Raw genomic sequence first — 16,468 nt, forward strand, 5'->3', positions numbered from 1 at the left:
TGGACAGAACACACGTTGGGTTATAATATAATGGACAGAACACACGTTGGGTTATAATATAATGGACAGAACACACGTTGGGTTATAATATAATGGACAGAACACACGTTGGGTTATAATATAATGGACAGAACACACGTTGGGTTATAATATAATGGACAGAACACACGTTGGGTTATAATATAATGGACAGAACACACGTTGGGTTATAATATAATGGACAGAACACACGTTGGGTTATAATATAATGGACAGAACACACGTTGGGTTATAATATAATGGACAGAACACACGTTGGGTTATAATATAATGGACAGAACACACGTTGGGTTATAATATAATGGACAGAACACACGTTGGGTTATTTTGACACAGCCAGTAGAGTCAACTTTATGGTTGTTTTCTTTGATCCCTGGAGGCGTGGCTTAGTAGTGGCGTGGCTTTCAGATAGTTATTGTTTGCCACCCTTAAGAGTAAATGTCATTCCGGTTAATCTGTTCTGTTGTATTGTCATCACATGTTAAGGTTGAGCACTGAATTTTGTGTAGCTTTCGTCACTTTTGTAGTGTTAATGAGGCTTACATTAGTAGTTCCTCAACTCCCAATGTTGGGATAGTTACCACTTTGGCATAATATTTAAATAATAATATTACAAAATGTATATAAAAATATGTAATGTGCAAAAACATTTATTTGCATTGTTCAAACTTAACATGATGAACTGGATTGATATTTACTCTCACGGGTGTCCAAAAATAACTATTGGAAAGCCATGCCCCAACTAGACCACACCTTCTGAAAATAACCTATGGCTTACATTAAAAAAGATCTAGCTGCTGGGTCGACCCAGCATAAAAGTGAATAAAAACCCAAATGATGGGTAAATAAACCCATGTTTGGTTAATCTGCTCATTTTTAGGAGGCGTGGCCTATTCAGGCTTTCAGATAGTATTTTATATATATATATGTTTTGGTACTTTTACCACTTTTTCTCCCCAATTTCGTGATATCCAACTGGTAGTTACAGTCTTGTCCCATCGCTGCAACGTCCCTATGGACTTGGGAAAAGGCGAAGGTCGAGAGCCATGCGTCCTCCAAAACACAACCCTGCCAAGCTGCACTGCTTCTTGACACACTGCTCGCTTAACCTGGAAGCCAGCCGCACCAATGGGTCGGAGGAAACACTGTCCAGCTGGCGAGCGACATCAGCTTGCCGGCGCCCGGGCCGCCACCAGGAGTCGCTAGAGCTCAATGGGGCAAGGAAATCCCGTCTGGCCAAACCCTCCCCTAACCTGGACGATGCTGGGTCTCCAGGTCACGGCCGGCTGTGACACAGTGATGCAGTGCCTTAGACCGGCTGTGACACAGTGATGCAGTGCCTTAGACCGCTGCGCCACTCGGGAGGCCTCAGATGGTTATTTTTGGCCACCCGTGAGAGTAAATGTCATTCCTGTTTGTAAGTTTGTTCACTGCAAATTTTTATTTTCCTTCAATACTGTTGCACATTACATATTTTAACAAACATTTAATAACATTTATTTAAATATTATAACAAAGTGACATAGGCTCTAGTCGAAAGGAACTCATACTCTTGTGTAAGCATCATAAAAGCTACAAGTGTCAGTGCTCAACCTTAACATGTGATGATAATACAACAGAACATGAACCGGAATGACAGTTACACTATATATACAAAAGTATGTGGACACCCCTCCAAATTAGTGGATTCGGCTATTTCAGCCACACTCGTTGCTGACAGGTGTATAAAATCGAGCACACAGCCATGCAGTCTCCATAGACAAACATTGGCAGTAGAATGGCCTTACTGAAGAGCTCAGTAACCTTCACTGTGGCACCTTCCAACAAGTCAGTTCATAAAATTTCTGCCCTGCTAGAGCTGCCCCGGTCAACTGTAAGTGCTGTTATTGTGAAATGGAAACGTCTAGGAGAAACAACATCTCAGCTGCGAAGTGGTAGGCCACACAAGCTCACAGAACGATATTGCCAAGTGCTGAAGCCCGTAGCATGTATATATTGTCTGTCCTCGGTTGCAACACTCACCACCAAGTTCCAAACTGCTTCTGGAAAAAACATCAGCACAAGAACTGTTCGTCTGGAGCTTCATGAAATGGGTTTCCATGGCTGAGCAGCCGAACACAAGCCTAAGATCACCATGCGTAATGCCAAGCATCGACTGGAGGGGTGTAAAGCTCACCGCCATTGGACTCTGGAGCAGTGGAAAAGCATTCTCTGGAGTGATGAATCATGCTTCACCATCTGGCAGTCCGACGGACGGGGGGTTTCATGGTTCAGGGCAGGGCACTTAGTTCCAGTGAAGGGAAATCTTAATACTAAAGCATACAATGACATCTAGATGATTCTGTGCTTCTAACTTTGTGGCAACAGTTTGGGGAAGGCCCTTTCCTGTTTCAGCATGACAATGCACCCGTGCACAAAGTGAGGTCCATACAGAAATGGTTTGTCGAAATCAGTGTGAAAGAACTTGACTGGCCTGCACAGCCGTGACCTCAACCCTATTGTACACCTTTGGGAGGAATTGGAACGCCAACTGCGTCCCAGACCTAATCGCCCAACATCAGCGCCCAACTTCACTAATGTTCTTGTGGCTGAATGGAAGCAAGTCCCAAGCAGCAATGTTCCAACATCTTGTGGAAAGACTTACCAGAACAGTGGAGGCTGTTATAGCAGCAAAATGGGACCAACTCCATATTAATGAATGAGATGTTCGACGAGTATGTGTTCACAGGTGGCCAAAAATAACTATTTGAAAGCCACACCCCTACTAAGCCATGCCCCTAGTCTTTTGATCTGACCCGGTGGGTCATAGCTCAATAACCCAACAATCCAACTAAGTGACCCAACTTGCTGGGTCAAAATGATCCAACATGTGTTCTGTCCAATATTTACCCAAATTGAGTTGTTTTGTAACCCAGCATTTTTTCGAGTGTAGGCTTCATAATATACAATATACTGATTTAGAATAATGTATGGATTGTGTATGTATTTTATGTACTGTATAGTGTGTGGTCTTGTAAAGCATGGAGTAAGTGTTCCTAGGTGTGACCAGTCACCTCTCGGGCATTGATAGTGGAGACCTCTGTGATGCCAGCCACCTGGATCTCTCCTTTAGAGTCCTCTCTCAGGTCCAGGAACCCAGAAGACGGGTTGAGAAGGTCCCGGATCATCTCGTTGTAGATCTGGGAACATAACACAGGGAATGGTCAGGAGAGTCAGGAGGTTTCTCCTCAGCTTCCAAATCACATCTCAAAAGCTCAACATTCAAGAAATTGTTAGATCCAAGGAATTCTTATATCCAAGGAATTGTTATAGTGACAGTTGGGAGAAACATTAGTTAAGTTTCCATTGGAGAGTTTTCTTTTGGAGTTGTTGACACAATGGTTTTGGGACATGTACATGGAAAATACCTCTCGCAATGTGGACACACTTGAAAGGTCTAAAACTAGTACTGTACATACAAACTCTTTTGTTGTTTTACTAACTCCTAATTTAGCTAGCCCAACTTGTTCTGTGACAGTCCGTCGTCAGCAGCTCAAGTTTCTTTCATACAGGCTGATCATTGTGTGTTGACTATGATTTCACGTGGAGAGCTCTTATCCCTACATCAACAGTGACAACCAGGAATAGAGAGAGAAAGAGCGAGAGAGAGAGAGAGAGAGAGAGAGACACAGAGAGACAGAGGGAGAGAGAGAGACCACTGGGAGACAGACAGATGGGGATAGGCTGGGATGTGTGGCGGCTGGGGAGGGTAGATCATAGTGTGCCAGTAAAGAAAACACTACTGTCCTGCAGAGTAGGCTATCCTTGTTCATAACCAACCCCAGAACCACAGGACCACTCTAAACTCCCTCAAGGGGGAAATAATGATTGAGACAGACAGGAGAGTGTTTATCCAGTTATTCTTACCATCTAAACACTTTCATTTCAGGTGAAGGGGAAAAAACACATCTCCTCTCATTAGGGTAGTAACATACTGTATGAACAGAGGGTAAAAACATAGGAACTTCTCATAGAATAGAAGCTGAACTAAGTGCATGGGTGTTAAAAGACTACGTACGCGTATGCATGTGCAGTTGTGTGCATACTTGTATTTAGTTTATGTCTGTGTAATAACAGGTGAAACAGGAGGCTGATTTGAAAGAGCAAGGGAGCAGAGAGAGCAGATGTGAGTATGGTTTTAGCAGGGCCATAAAACAACACTGAACCTTTCTGTGTAGTGATAGGAGGGCTGAGAGAGGGCAGCAGCAGATCATCAGGTTGCTCCCTAGAGGCCAACAAGACAAACACTCACTATGTCACAGTACAGCCATCACAGAGCTGGACAGGACTACAGTATGAAAGGTATGCTATGGGCATCCAGTGTTACCTTCAACTTTCTTAACCATGTGTTGCTACTCTCTACTTTCTACCCATTTATTGCAGAATATTTTGTAAAAGAATAGTTTGTAGAATAGCTTGTAGTAGAAGTACAAATAGGCGAGTGTCAAACTTCAAACCAATGGCATCGTGCCCTTTGTATGTCTTCAAGGCTCATTTCTTCCAATCACAAGGACTGTCGCTGATTCTACTCTAGAAATATTTTTCTGATGTACGTCTTTGGCTGATTAAGCATTCTTTCCATTTTTGTTATTTTAATAAAAAGCTGTCTATCATCTGTCACTTTCTTTCTCTTTCTGCCTAGACGAAGACAGGAGGAACAACTGAATCTCTGCGTGCGTCACTGTTTGCTTAGAAGGAAGCCATATTTATGAGAAGGTTGCTACATCACTCCTTGTCAAGGCTTCTTTTCATTATGGTGATTGATCCTGGAAAGAAATTGGGAATTAATTGTACAAAAGAAGCACAATGGTAAACTATGCCTGCAGACAAAAGGAACCACTTTCAAATACTGACAAAGTAGTCAATAAGTATTCAACCCCTTTGTTATGGCAAACCTAAATAAGTTTAGGAGTAAAATGTGCCTAACAAGTCACATAATAAGTTGCATAGACTCACTCGGTGCCCTAACAAAATGTCACATTTGTCTTCGTCTTCAGAAGAAATAGAAAAGTCCTCATCTGACAAAGTAGACCAATACGCAGCGGAGGTCGTGTTCATCTTTGAATTTAATTAATCGCTAACGTGAACACTATACAAAAAACAATAAACAACGACAGTGCAACAGTTTTGCAGGCTATACAAAAACACAGTGCAAAAACAATCTCCCACAAATGACAAACACAAACACACCCTAATATATGGGACTCTCAATCAAAGGCAAATAGACAACACCTGCCTTCAATTGAGAGTCCCAACCCCAATTAACCAAACATAGAAACAGACTCACTAGACTAAACATAGAATAAATGAATATCAGACAGTGCCCAAAAAACCCCGGAATACTTAAATCAAATGCCCTTCTAGAAAAACACCACCCTGAACCACATAAAACAAATACCCTCTGCCACGTCCTGACCAAACTAAAATAACAATTAACCCTTATACTGGCCAGGACGTGACAGTACCCCCCCCCCTAAAGGTGCTAACACCGGAAGCACCTCAAAAATAACAAAACCCCCAAAAAACAACAAAAAATCCCCCTAAACTAAAGGGAGGGAAGGGAGGGTGGCTGCCGTCAACGACGGCACTGTGCTACACCCCCCCTCCCCAACCCACCTATACCTGGAGGTGGCTCCGGTTCTGGCAGTTCCGGGCAGACGGGCCACCCCGGCAGCTCCCTGCAGACGGGCCACTCGGGCTGGGCCGGAGGACAGGCGGACCACTCGGGCTGGGCCGGAGGACAGTCGGGCCACTCGGGCAGACCCGGAGGACAGTCGGGCCACTCTGGCAGACCCGGAGGGCAGTCGGGCCACTCTGGCAGACCCGGAGGGCAGTCGGGCCACTCTGGCAGACCCGGAGGGCAGTCGGGCCACTCTGGCAGACCCAGAGGGCAGTTGGGCCACTCTGGCAGACCCGGAGGCAGACCCGGAGGGCAGTCGGGCCACTCGGGCTGGGCCGGAGGACAGTCGGGCCACTCTGGCAGACGCGGAGGACAGTCGGGCCACTCTGGCAGACCCGGAGGGCAGTCGGGCCACTCTGGCAGACCCGGAGGGCAGTCGGGCCACTTTGGCAGACCCGGAGGGCAGTCGGGCCACTCTGGCAGACCCGGAGAGCAGTCGGGCCACTATGGCAGACCCGGAGGGCAGTCGGGCCACTCTGGCAGACCCGGAGGACAGTCGGGCCACTCTGGCAGACCCGGAGGGCAGTCGGGCCACTCTGGCAGACCCGGAGGCAGACCCGGAGGGCAGTCGGGCCACTCTGGCAGACCCGGAGGGCAGTCGGGCCACTCTGGCAGACCCGGAGGACAGTTGACACTATCAACATACAGCTGGCTGGTTATACACTGCACCGGCAGGATAGAACAGCAGCGTCTGGTAAGACAAGGGGTGGTGGCCTATGTATTTTTGTAAATAACAGCTGGTGCACAATATCTAAGGAAGTCTCGAGCTATTGCTTACCTGAGGTAGAGTATGTCATGATAAACTGTAGACCACACTACCTACCTAGAGAGTTTTCATCTGTATTTTTTGTAGCTGTTACATACCACCACAGTAAGATGCTGGCACTAAGACAGAATTGAATGAGCTGTGTTCCGCCATAAGCAAACAAGAAAACGCTCACCCAGAGGCGGTGCTCCTAGTTGCCGGGAACTTTAATGCAGTTAAAAAAAAAGACAAAAAAAGGTGACTGTTGATGACCTTAGCTGAACTGAAAGCCTTGTGGGTGAGGTGATAGGGCAGTTTGTTATAGCACAATGAGGCTGCTGGCGGCTGTGTTGGATGTATGTCATTAGACATGTTAATGTATTCCTAAGAGAAACAATGGCAGACACAGGTTGCGTCCCAAAATAGCACCCTATTCCCCATGTAGTGTACTACCTTTGAAATGTAGTGCACTATATAGGGAATTGGATGCCATTTGGGAAGCAGACATAGACACAGTATGCATTCTCACCTCCAGGTATGACATGGAGATGTTGTACTGCATATCATCGCTGGTCTCCTCGATGGCTTTGAACAGGTCATTTAGAGTCCGTACATAGATCCCCGGTTCCCTGTCCGTCCCCAACATAGTGTACGTCTTCCCACAACCTGAGCACAGACACGCAGACACACACGCACACACACAAAGAAGGAAAATATTCACAATCACAGTTTGCAGTTTGAGTTGAAGGGAATAAAATTGTTCATACCAAACAACTTGGTCAGGGTCATTACTATATGTTTTGTACCCCTTTCTGCAAGATCAGTTCACTTAAAGGAGAAGTTTTCATTTTTACAGCCAAATAAAAAAAAAATGATGTAAATGTGTTCCCAGCAAGCACATTTGGTTCTCTGGAAGTTGTGGGAACGCACGTTTTTGGTTTCCCATTGATTCTGGGAACTAAGCCATAAGTTTCCTGATTGGTAAAACTGAACTTTTTTTTTTACTTTCTGAGAACGGAAGTGAACATCACACCTGTTCTGGGAATGTAAATGTCTTGGTTGCATGGAGGATCTGAGAACCTTTTACTATGGTTTTCCTGGGAAGTTTAATTAAATGTTCTGAGAACGGAAATTATAGGTATTTTGAAGTTAATTAAATCCTTTTCTGCTAGCTTAGGTTAACTGTTTTGAACACAGACATGACACTTGGAAATTAATTTGCTTAGGCATGAATCATGCAAACACATTATTTTTTGTGGAATGGCGTCAGTGAGATTCAAACCTATGATGTTCATTTCTCTACCCATGGACTTTGTCCAGTGCGCCACCAGGATGGAGCTAGCATGCAAAGATGTTCATTTTAGTCTATTCAAAATGACCCTATTTCAAAGGAAACAAGCACTCCTTAAGATCAGGTGTGTCCAATTAGAAGGCGCGGCCAACACACTTGAACACACTTAACAAGATAGAGGATAGAGAGTTTTGTTGACTGAGAACGGAACGTATGTGTTTTTAAATAACATTCTTAGAACATTCTTTGAACGTTACTAATGTATTCTTGTGTTTTTTATGGAAAGTTTTCTTAATGTTTTGAGAACATGACTTTAATAGAACTGAGGAAACCTTCAGAAAACGTTATGCTGAAGTACTGAAATTCCCACAGAACATCGTTGTTTCTTAACATTCTCTGAACAATTGGAGAACATGACTTTAAACAGAACCATGAGAAAACATTATGCTGAAGTACTGAAATTCCCACCTAAGAAACATATGGTTCTCAGAATGTTATGTACTAGCTGAGATGTTATGGAAGGGTCCAGATACCTTTTTTTGTGATTTCACTTGTTTTTGAGAACCTTAACCTAAACAGCAAATCACTTCCTAATGATGAGGAAATGTTTTGTTGTTTGGGATAAGTTTCTGAAAAACAAGTGAAATCACAAAAAACCTATCTGGACCCTTCAAATAACATTCAATTTACAGTACATCAAAAAGAGAGACATGGTTGTAAAAAAGAAAACTTCTCCTTTAAATTCAGTTCATTTATTTGGCCTTTTACAGGAATTTGCCTCACATTCAGTAGCTGTACACTACGTTTAAACTCAATATTAAAAAGCCTTCTTGTTGAAAGCTTAACCCCAGTCAAGCTCTATTTCAAGAAACCATGCCTGTTCTGGTGGAGAAGGACAGCCTAGTCACCAGATCTTAATTCTGTTTTGGACAACAAGACTGTGACACACTGAGTTTAATTAGTTTAATTTGAGATGAGCAGAGATTAAGAGCAGTGAGTCTACAGGGAGAGACAGACAGCAGGAGGGAGGAAGGGGGGAGGGAGGAAGGGATGGAGGGGAAGATTACTTTTGGGTCAGTTGTATTTGTCTTTCTAGGTAGTGACTGTCTGTCTGAGCCCTGCTTCTTGGCAGTCAGGTGCTCCCTATGACACAATTTCCTGTTCCTATTAAAAGCAGAATCAGAGATGACACACAACACCCCTCCCCAGTCCATATGGTAACAAATCAGACTTAATTAAAATCTACAACCACCAGATGAATGAAGAGGAAAAGGAAGATAGCACTACATGAGTTTGATTATATGGCTGTAATTAACAAAATAATAAGAAATAACTTGGATAAAAATACATGCAGTCAGGATCATCAACCCCCAGGCTGATTATTTCCTATGTAATGTTCTCCCCTGGTGCCCAGTGTGTGGTAGGTGAGGACAACACACACAGGGACAGAGGACACATGCACACATGCATTCACACAGATGCATGCAATTAAAATAGAGCAGGTATTCCCAAGTACGCGCAATGCCGTGGGGGTACACCAAATAAAAATGTGATTCACATTAAAAAATATATATTAAAAAAAATAACATTTTTTTTCTTCACATTTTCAAACAGTCCATTTATATTTTCCAACGAGGTTACACAGGTTTTTTTCTCACCTGAGTAGCCTCGTTTCACTGCCAAAAATCTAATTAAACCATCTAGTGTTCAGCGAAATAACACCACTACAGATAGTCTAATCAAATAATGAACATCCCATCACATTAACCGTTACTCTCTCGCGGGAATTCCACGAATGGTCTGTACGTAGCCAAATGTAGCTGCTGCTCATGCCGTTCGCTCGAAAATGGATAAATGGTTAAAGAGACACATACCAGCTCTACTGGCAGTACTGCTACTACCAGCAGTACTAAACCTGCACCTGTCAACGACACAAGTTGTTCTGCTTCCACGAGCACATCCAACGTCTGATGCAGCCAAAGAGCTACTGCCCCCTTAGTTTTTGCCTGCCCCACTAATGATGCCTTTTTGCCTATTCCCTGCCTGTACTTTAACCTATTGGATTTCCTGTTATCTACTTATTGCCTGATCTCTCGGACTACATTACTAGCCTTTTCCCTGCCTGTATTGTTGGCCTTTTGGACCCCCTGTGTATGACCTTCTGCCTGCCCCTGGACCCAGCTACCTGCCTCCTCCTGTGGTCCTTTACAATAAACACCTGCTGTGCCCTGCGCTTGAAACCAGCTCTCTGTCTCCCCTCGTGTTCATTACAGCCTTCATCAAACAACACTGTTTCACAACGCATCAGTGAAATGGCAGGAGATGTTTTGAAACAATTACTGTTTCAAATACAAGCCAGTGAATTCTATGCGTTACAGCTGGATGAGTCAACAGACGTGGCGGGCCTGATACAGCTCCTGGTATATGTCCTTTACATTTATGGGGGGTCAACTAAGGAAGAGATCCTCTTCTGCAAACCACTGGAAACCAAGACAACAGGAGAGGATATGTTTAAAGTACTGGTCAGCTATGTGACATCAAATGGACTTTGGTGGTCAAGATGTGATGGTATCTGTACTGATGGCGCAAAAGCCATGACAGGGAGACATAGTGTAGTGGTAACACGCGTGCAAGCAGTTGCTCCCGATGCCACTTGGGTACACTGCAGCATCCACCAAGAGGCTCTTGCTGCCAAAGGAATGCCTGACAGCTTGAAAGACGTTTTGGACACTACAGTGAAAATGGTTAACTTCTCTAGGGTAGGGGGCAGTATTTTGACATCCGGATGAAAAGCATGCCCAAAGTAAACTGCCTGTTACCCAGGCCCAGAAGCTAGGATATGCATATAATTGGTAGATTTGGATGGAAAACACAAAAGTTTCCAAAACTGTTAAAATAATGTCTGTGAGTATAACAGAACTGATATGGCAGGCGAAAACCTGAGAAAAATCCATCCAGGAAGTGGGATTTCTTTTATGTTTGTAGTTTTCCATTGACTGCCCATACAGATTCCATTGACTTAGGACTCAAATTGCACTTCCTATGGCTTCAACTAGATGTCAACAGTCTTTAGAAATTGTTTCAGGCTTGTATTCTGAAAAATGACAGAGTAAGATCCTTTGAATGAGTGGACCATTCAGTGTCCCAGAGGTTTTCCATGCGTGAGACCGAGAGCGCGCCTTTCTTGTTTTCCTTTTATATTGACGAAGCTTTTGTCCAGTTGAAATATTATTGATTATTATGACTAAAAACAACCTGAGGATTGATTATAAACATCGTTTGACATGTTTCTACAAACTTTACTTATACTTTTCGGATTTTTCGTCTGCCTGTTGTGATTGCCTTTGAGCCTGTGGATTACTGAACAAAACGCTGTTCTCAGATAATCGCATGGTATGCTTTCACTGTAAAGCCTTTTTGAAATCTGACACCGTGGTTGAATTAACAAGAAGTTAATCTTTAAACCGATGTATAACACTTGTATGTTTGATAATGAGTATTTCTGTTTTTGAATTTGGCGCTCTGCAATTTCACTGGATGTTGGCCACACCCCCTAGAGAGGTTAAAGCCCCTGAACTCTCGTGTATTTTCTGCATTATGTAATGATATGGGCAGCGACCATGTAACACTTTTACAACATACAGAAGTCCACTGGTTATCAAGGGGAAAAGTATTGACACGTTTTTTTTAAATTGAGAGACGAGCTTAAAGTTTTCTTTACTGACCATAATTTTCACTTGTCTGACCGTTTGCATGCTGACGAGTTTCTCACACGACTGGCCTATCTGGGTGATGTTTTTTCTCGCCTGAATGATCTGAATCTAATATTACAGGGACTCTCCACAACTATATTCAATGTGCGGGAGAAAATTGAGGCTATGATTAAGAAGTTGGAGCTCTTCTCTGTCTGCATTAACAAGGACAACACACAGGTCTTTCCATCATTGTATGATTTTTTGTGTGCAAATGAACTCAAGCTTACGGACAATGTCAAATGTGATATAGCGAAGCACCTGAGTGAGTTGGGTGCGAAATTACAAAGGTACTTTCCCGAAACAGATGGCAGAAAGAACTGGATTCGTTATCCCTTTCATGCCCTGCCTCCAGTCCATTTACCGATATCTGAACAAGAGAGATTCATCGAAATTGCAACAAGCGGTTCTGTGAAAATTTAATTTAATCAGAAGCCACTGACAGATTTCTGGATTGGGTTGCAGTCAGAGTATCCTGCCTTGGAAAATCGCGTTTTTAAGACACTGATGCCCTTTGCAACCACGTAACTATGTGAGAGTGGATTCTCGGCCCTCACTAGCATGAAAACTAAATACAGGCGCAGACTGTGTGTGGAAAATGATTTAAGACTGAGACTCCAATACAACCCAACATTGCAGAGTTATGTGCATCCTTTCAAGCACACCCTGGTCATTAACCTGTGGTGAGTTATTCCCAATGTTCGATGAACAAATAAGGTTTTATATGTAAGATGTTTAAATAAAGAGCATAATTATTGATTATTATTATATTATTATTTATGCCCTGGTCCTTAAGAGCTCTTCCAACGAGCCGGGTTGTGACAAAACCTCACACTCATTCTTATGTTTAATAAATGTATCGTACAATGATGGCAAAAAACAACATTTGAGAGTGCGCTGAACCTGGTGCTAAAGGGGGTACGCAGCTGAAGGTGGAATGTTTGAAGGGGTACGGGACTATAAAAAGTTTGGGAACCGCTGGAATAGAGGATATGGCAGCTATGACAAACCTGTGGGTCCGTAGGCGAAAACGGTGGCGTTGTAGCCAGATATGAGGCCTTCGATTAGGCCCTTGGTCGTGGCTCTGTACACCTCCTCCTGGTTGGCTGAGTAGTCAAACGCTACGTCGAACATATAGGTCTTTTCCCGGGAACGGTTGGCACGCAGGATATCATCTGGATCCTCCATGGGGTCCATCAGTACCACCATCTACAGCAGAGAGGAAGGGAGGAGAGAGGGATGAAAAGTGAGAAAAGGGATATTTTAATGATTAGTCATCATACCACAGAAACATTGCATAACATATAATAATACTTTTTGTTTTATGAATCTGTCAGTAGAGAATGACTGCAATTATCCCTGAGGCAGGGCTTGTGACTACACACCAATATATGCAAATGCACTCAAAACTAAATTTGGGTACATTTTGGACAGAACAAGTTTGGTTATTTTGACCCTGCATTTGGGCCACTTGACAACCCATTGCCAAAGCCAAGTTGGGTTGTTGAAGCTGGGTTATTGAGCTACATTCAGAGGAGGGCAGTATTTCTGTTCCATGTATTTGAAATACGTATTTGAATATTTTGTCATTTGTATTCCACGGGCTGAACTACACTCCAAAGTATTTTGTAACAACATACTTTCGAAAGCTGTGATTTATATTTTATAAATACAAAATACTTTTCTATACCATTTCTTTATTGCGGTTCACAATTATGTGGCCCTCTTTCTGTCACGACTTCCGCCGAAGTCGGTTGCTCTCCTTGTTCGGGCGGCGCTCGGCGTCGCCGGTCTTCTAGCCATCATCAATCCACTTTTCATTTTCCATTTGTTTTGTCTTGTCTTCTCACACACCTGGTCTCAATTCCCCTCATTACATGTTGTTTATTTAACCCTCTGTTCCCCCCCATGTCTTTGTGTGGAATTGTTTGTTTGTAAGTGCTTGTGCACATGTTGACAGGTGCGCGTCGAGTTTGTACCCAAGTTGTTATTTTCTTGATGCCGTTGGTTTTGGAATTAAACTGCTCCGGCTATTACCTAGTTCTGCTCTCCTGCGTCTGACTTCCCTGCCACCAGTTATGCACCCCTTACACTTTCACCCTACAATGGAATCAAAAGTCTCATGGCACTATGGTGTGATAAGTGTCTGTTAAATAACCAAAATGTAAATGTTTATATTAAAATGAACAACTGCAAAGCACACTGGGAATTGTCATTGATCTTGAGTTCATTTAGCAGACACTCTTATCACACCATAGTGCCATCATACTTTAGATATCAATGTAGGGTGAAAGAGGGCCACAAAATGGCGAACTACTTTAAAGTAATGGTATAGAAAAATATGTTGTATTTTGAAAAAACAAATAATCTTTCGAAAGTATCTTGTAACAAAATACATTTGAGTGTAGTTCAGCCCAGTGTAATACAACATACAAAATACTCAGAATTAATTCAAATACGCATTGGAATGTAGTTCCGCCCAATACAAATGACATCTTTCGAAAGTATCTTGTTACAAAATACATTGGAGTGTAGTTCAGCCCACTATTTACACAGCGCTGGGTTGCTTACTCCTCTCTCACTTCTGCTGCCATCTGCCACAGTACGACTGTGAGCACCGCAATGGCTGACAGTTACCCAGCTCTGTGCAGCACAGGAGGCTGCTGAGGGGAGAAAGGTTCATAATAATGGCTGGAATGGAGTAAATGGAATGGTATCAATCACATGGAAACCATGTGTTTGATGTGCTCCATACCATTCAATTTATTCAGTTTCAGCTATTACTATGAGCCCGTTCTCCCCAATTAAGGTACCACCGGCCGCCTCTCCTGCGCAGGTAATTAAAGTGGTGAAGAGAAACTGACGGGCGGAGCAGCAGTTAGATCCGGGGGTCTGATGGTTTAAACAGGGACTTTTATCCATCTGCAGCTGGAGATACAAAGGGCCTACTGTGGGGTAGATAGAGCCCTGAGTGCCACCGTGCCCCTCCACACCCACACAGTCTACATCCCAATTCCCCCTATTCCCTAGTGCACCCATAGGACCCTGGTCAAAAGTAGTGCACTATACAGTGCATTCGGAAAGTATTCAGACCCCTTGACATTTTCCACATTTTGTTACGTTTCAGCCTTATTGTCAAATGTATTAAATGTAAAGAAATCCTCAGCAATCTACACAGAATACCCCATAACAACAAAGCAAAATACCTTTTAATATGAGACTCGAAATTGAGCTCAGGTACATCCTGTTTCCATTGATCTTCCTTGAGATGTTTCTACAACTTGATTGGTAAATTCAATTGATTGGACATGATTTGGAAAGGTGCACACACCTGTCTATATAAGGTCCCACAGTTGACAGTGCATGTCAGAGGAAAAACCAAGCCATGAGGTTGAAGGAATGGTCCGTAGAGCTCCAAGACAGGATTGTGTCGAGGCACAGATATGGGGAAGGGTACCAACACATTTCTGCAGCATTGAAGATCTCCCAAAACACAGTGGCCTCCATCATTCTTAAATGGAAGAAGTTTGGAACCACCAAGACTCTACCTAGAGCTGGCCAACTGGCCAAACTGATCAATCGAGGGAGAAGGGCCTTGGTCAGGGAGGAGACCAAGAACCTAATGGTCACACTCACAGAGCTCCAGAGTTCCTCTCTGAAGATGGGAGAACCTTCCAGAAGGACAACCATCTCTGCAGCACTCTACCAAGCAGGCCTTTATGGTAGCGTGGCCAGATGGAAGCCTCTTCTCAGTAAAAGGCACATGACAGCCCGCTTGGAGATTTTGCCAAAAGGCACCTAAAGGACTCTCAGACCATGAGCAACAAGATTTTCTGGTCTGATGAAACCAAGATTGAACTATTTGGCCTGAATGCCAAGCGTCACGTCTGGAGGAAACCTGGCACCATCCCTATGGTGAAGCATGGTGGTGGCAGCATCATGCTGTGGGGATGTTTTTCAGTGGATGGGACTGGGAGACCAGTCAGGATCGACGGCAAGATGAACGGAGCAAAGTACAGAGAGATCCTTGATGAAAACCTGCTCCAGAGCACACAGCCAAGACAACGCAGGAGTGGCTTGGGGACAAGTCTCTGAATGCCCTTGAGTGGCCGAGCCAGAGCCCGGACTTGAACCCAATCGAACATCTCTGGAGAAACCTAAAAATAGCTGTGCAGCGATGCTCCCCATCCAACTTGACACAGCTTAAGAGGATCTACAGAGAAGAATTGGAGAAACTCACCAAATACATGTATGCCAAGCTTGTAGCGTCATACCCAAAAAGACTCAAGGCTGTAATCTCTGCCAAAGGTCCTTCAACAAAGTACTGAGTCCTTATGTAAACATGATATTACCGTTTTTTTGTTTTAATACATTAACAAAAATGTCAAAAAAACTTTCTGCTTTGTCATTATGGGGTATTGTGTGTAGATTGATGAGGGAAAAAAACAATTTAATCAATTTTAAAATAAGACTGTAACGTAACAAAATGTGGAAAAAGTCAAGGGTTCTGAATACTTTCCGAATGCACTGTATAGGGTACAGGATGACATTTGGGACTCAACCAGACTGTCTGGTGATTGATGTGAGATATTGTGCCATCCATGTCATTTCTGAAAGGTGAACAACATCAGGCGCCATCATCCACTATCTTTACCCACCGGCAAGCCATACTCAGGTCTATTCAGCGTCCATCCACAGGGGCACCGCACAGTGGCACAGAGTCAGAATGTAATAACTGTAATAATAATGACAACTCAGGGGAAAGACCTAGAAAGTATCGCAAACAATCACTTCACTAAGTGGTGGTCTGGGAGACTTAGCTATCTCCCCAGAGCAGAGGAGTCGGTCAAAGCTGAGGAGTCTGTTGGACACTGTGGTGAATATTAAAACATTGTCTTGATGTCACTCACGTTTTTGAGTAG

The 16,468-nt window shown here is 43.5% G+C and overlaps 1 protein-coding gene across 2 annotated transcripts in view; it reads right to left on the minus strand.

Annotated features, from left to right (window-relative positions):
- Nucleotides 1-16,468, minus strand: part of kif19 (kinesin family member 19) — an 80,672-nt gene that overhangs the window by 19,407 nt on the left and 44,797 nt on the right. For both annotated transcript variants that reach the window (XM_029765039.1, XM_029765038.1), the window contains exons 3-5: nt 12,557-12,755; nt 7,033-7,169; nt 3,093-3,218 (exon numbers count right to left, since the gene is read on the minus strand). In XM_029765039.1, the coding sequence (XP_029620899.1) occupies nt 3,093-3,218; nt 7,033-7,169; nt 12,557-12,755 (462 nt within the window). The remainder of the gene's footprint in view (nt 1-3,092; nt 3,219-7,032; nt 7,170-12,556; nt 12,756-16,468) is intronic.

The sequence above is a fragment of the Salmo trutta genome, chromosome 10 (genome assembly GCF_901001165.1).
Source record: "Salmo trutta chromosome 10, fSalTru1.1, whole genome shotgun sequence".
Taxonomy (NCBI): domain Eukaryota; kingdom Metazoa; phylum Chordata; class Actinopteri; order Salmoniformes; family Salmonidae; genus Salmo; species Salmo trutta.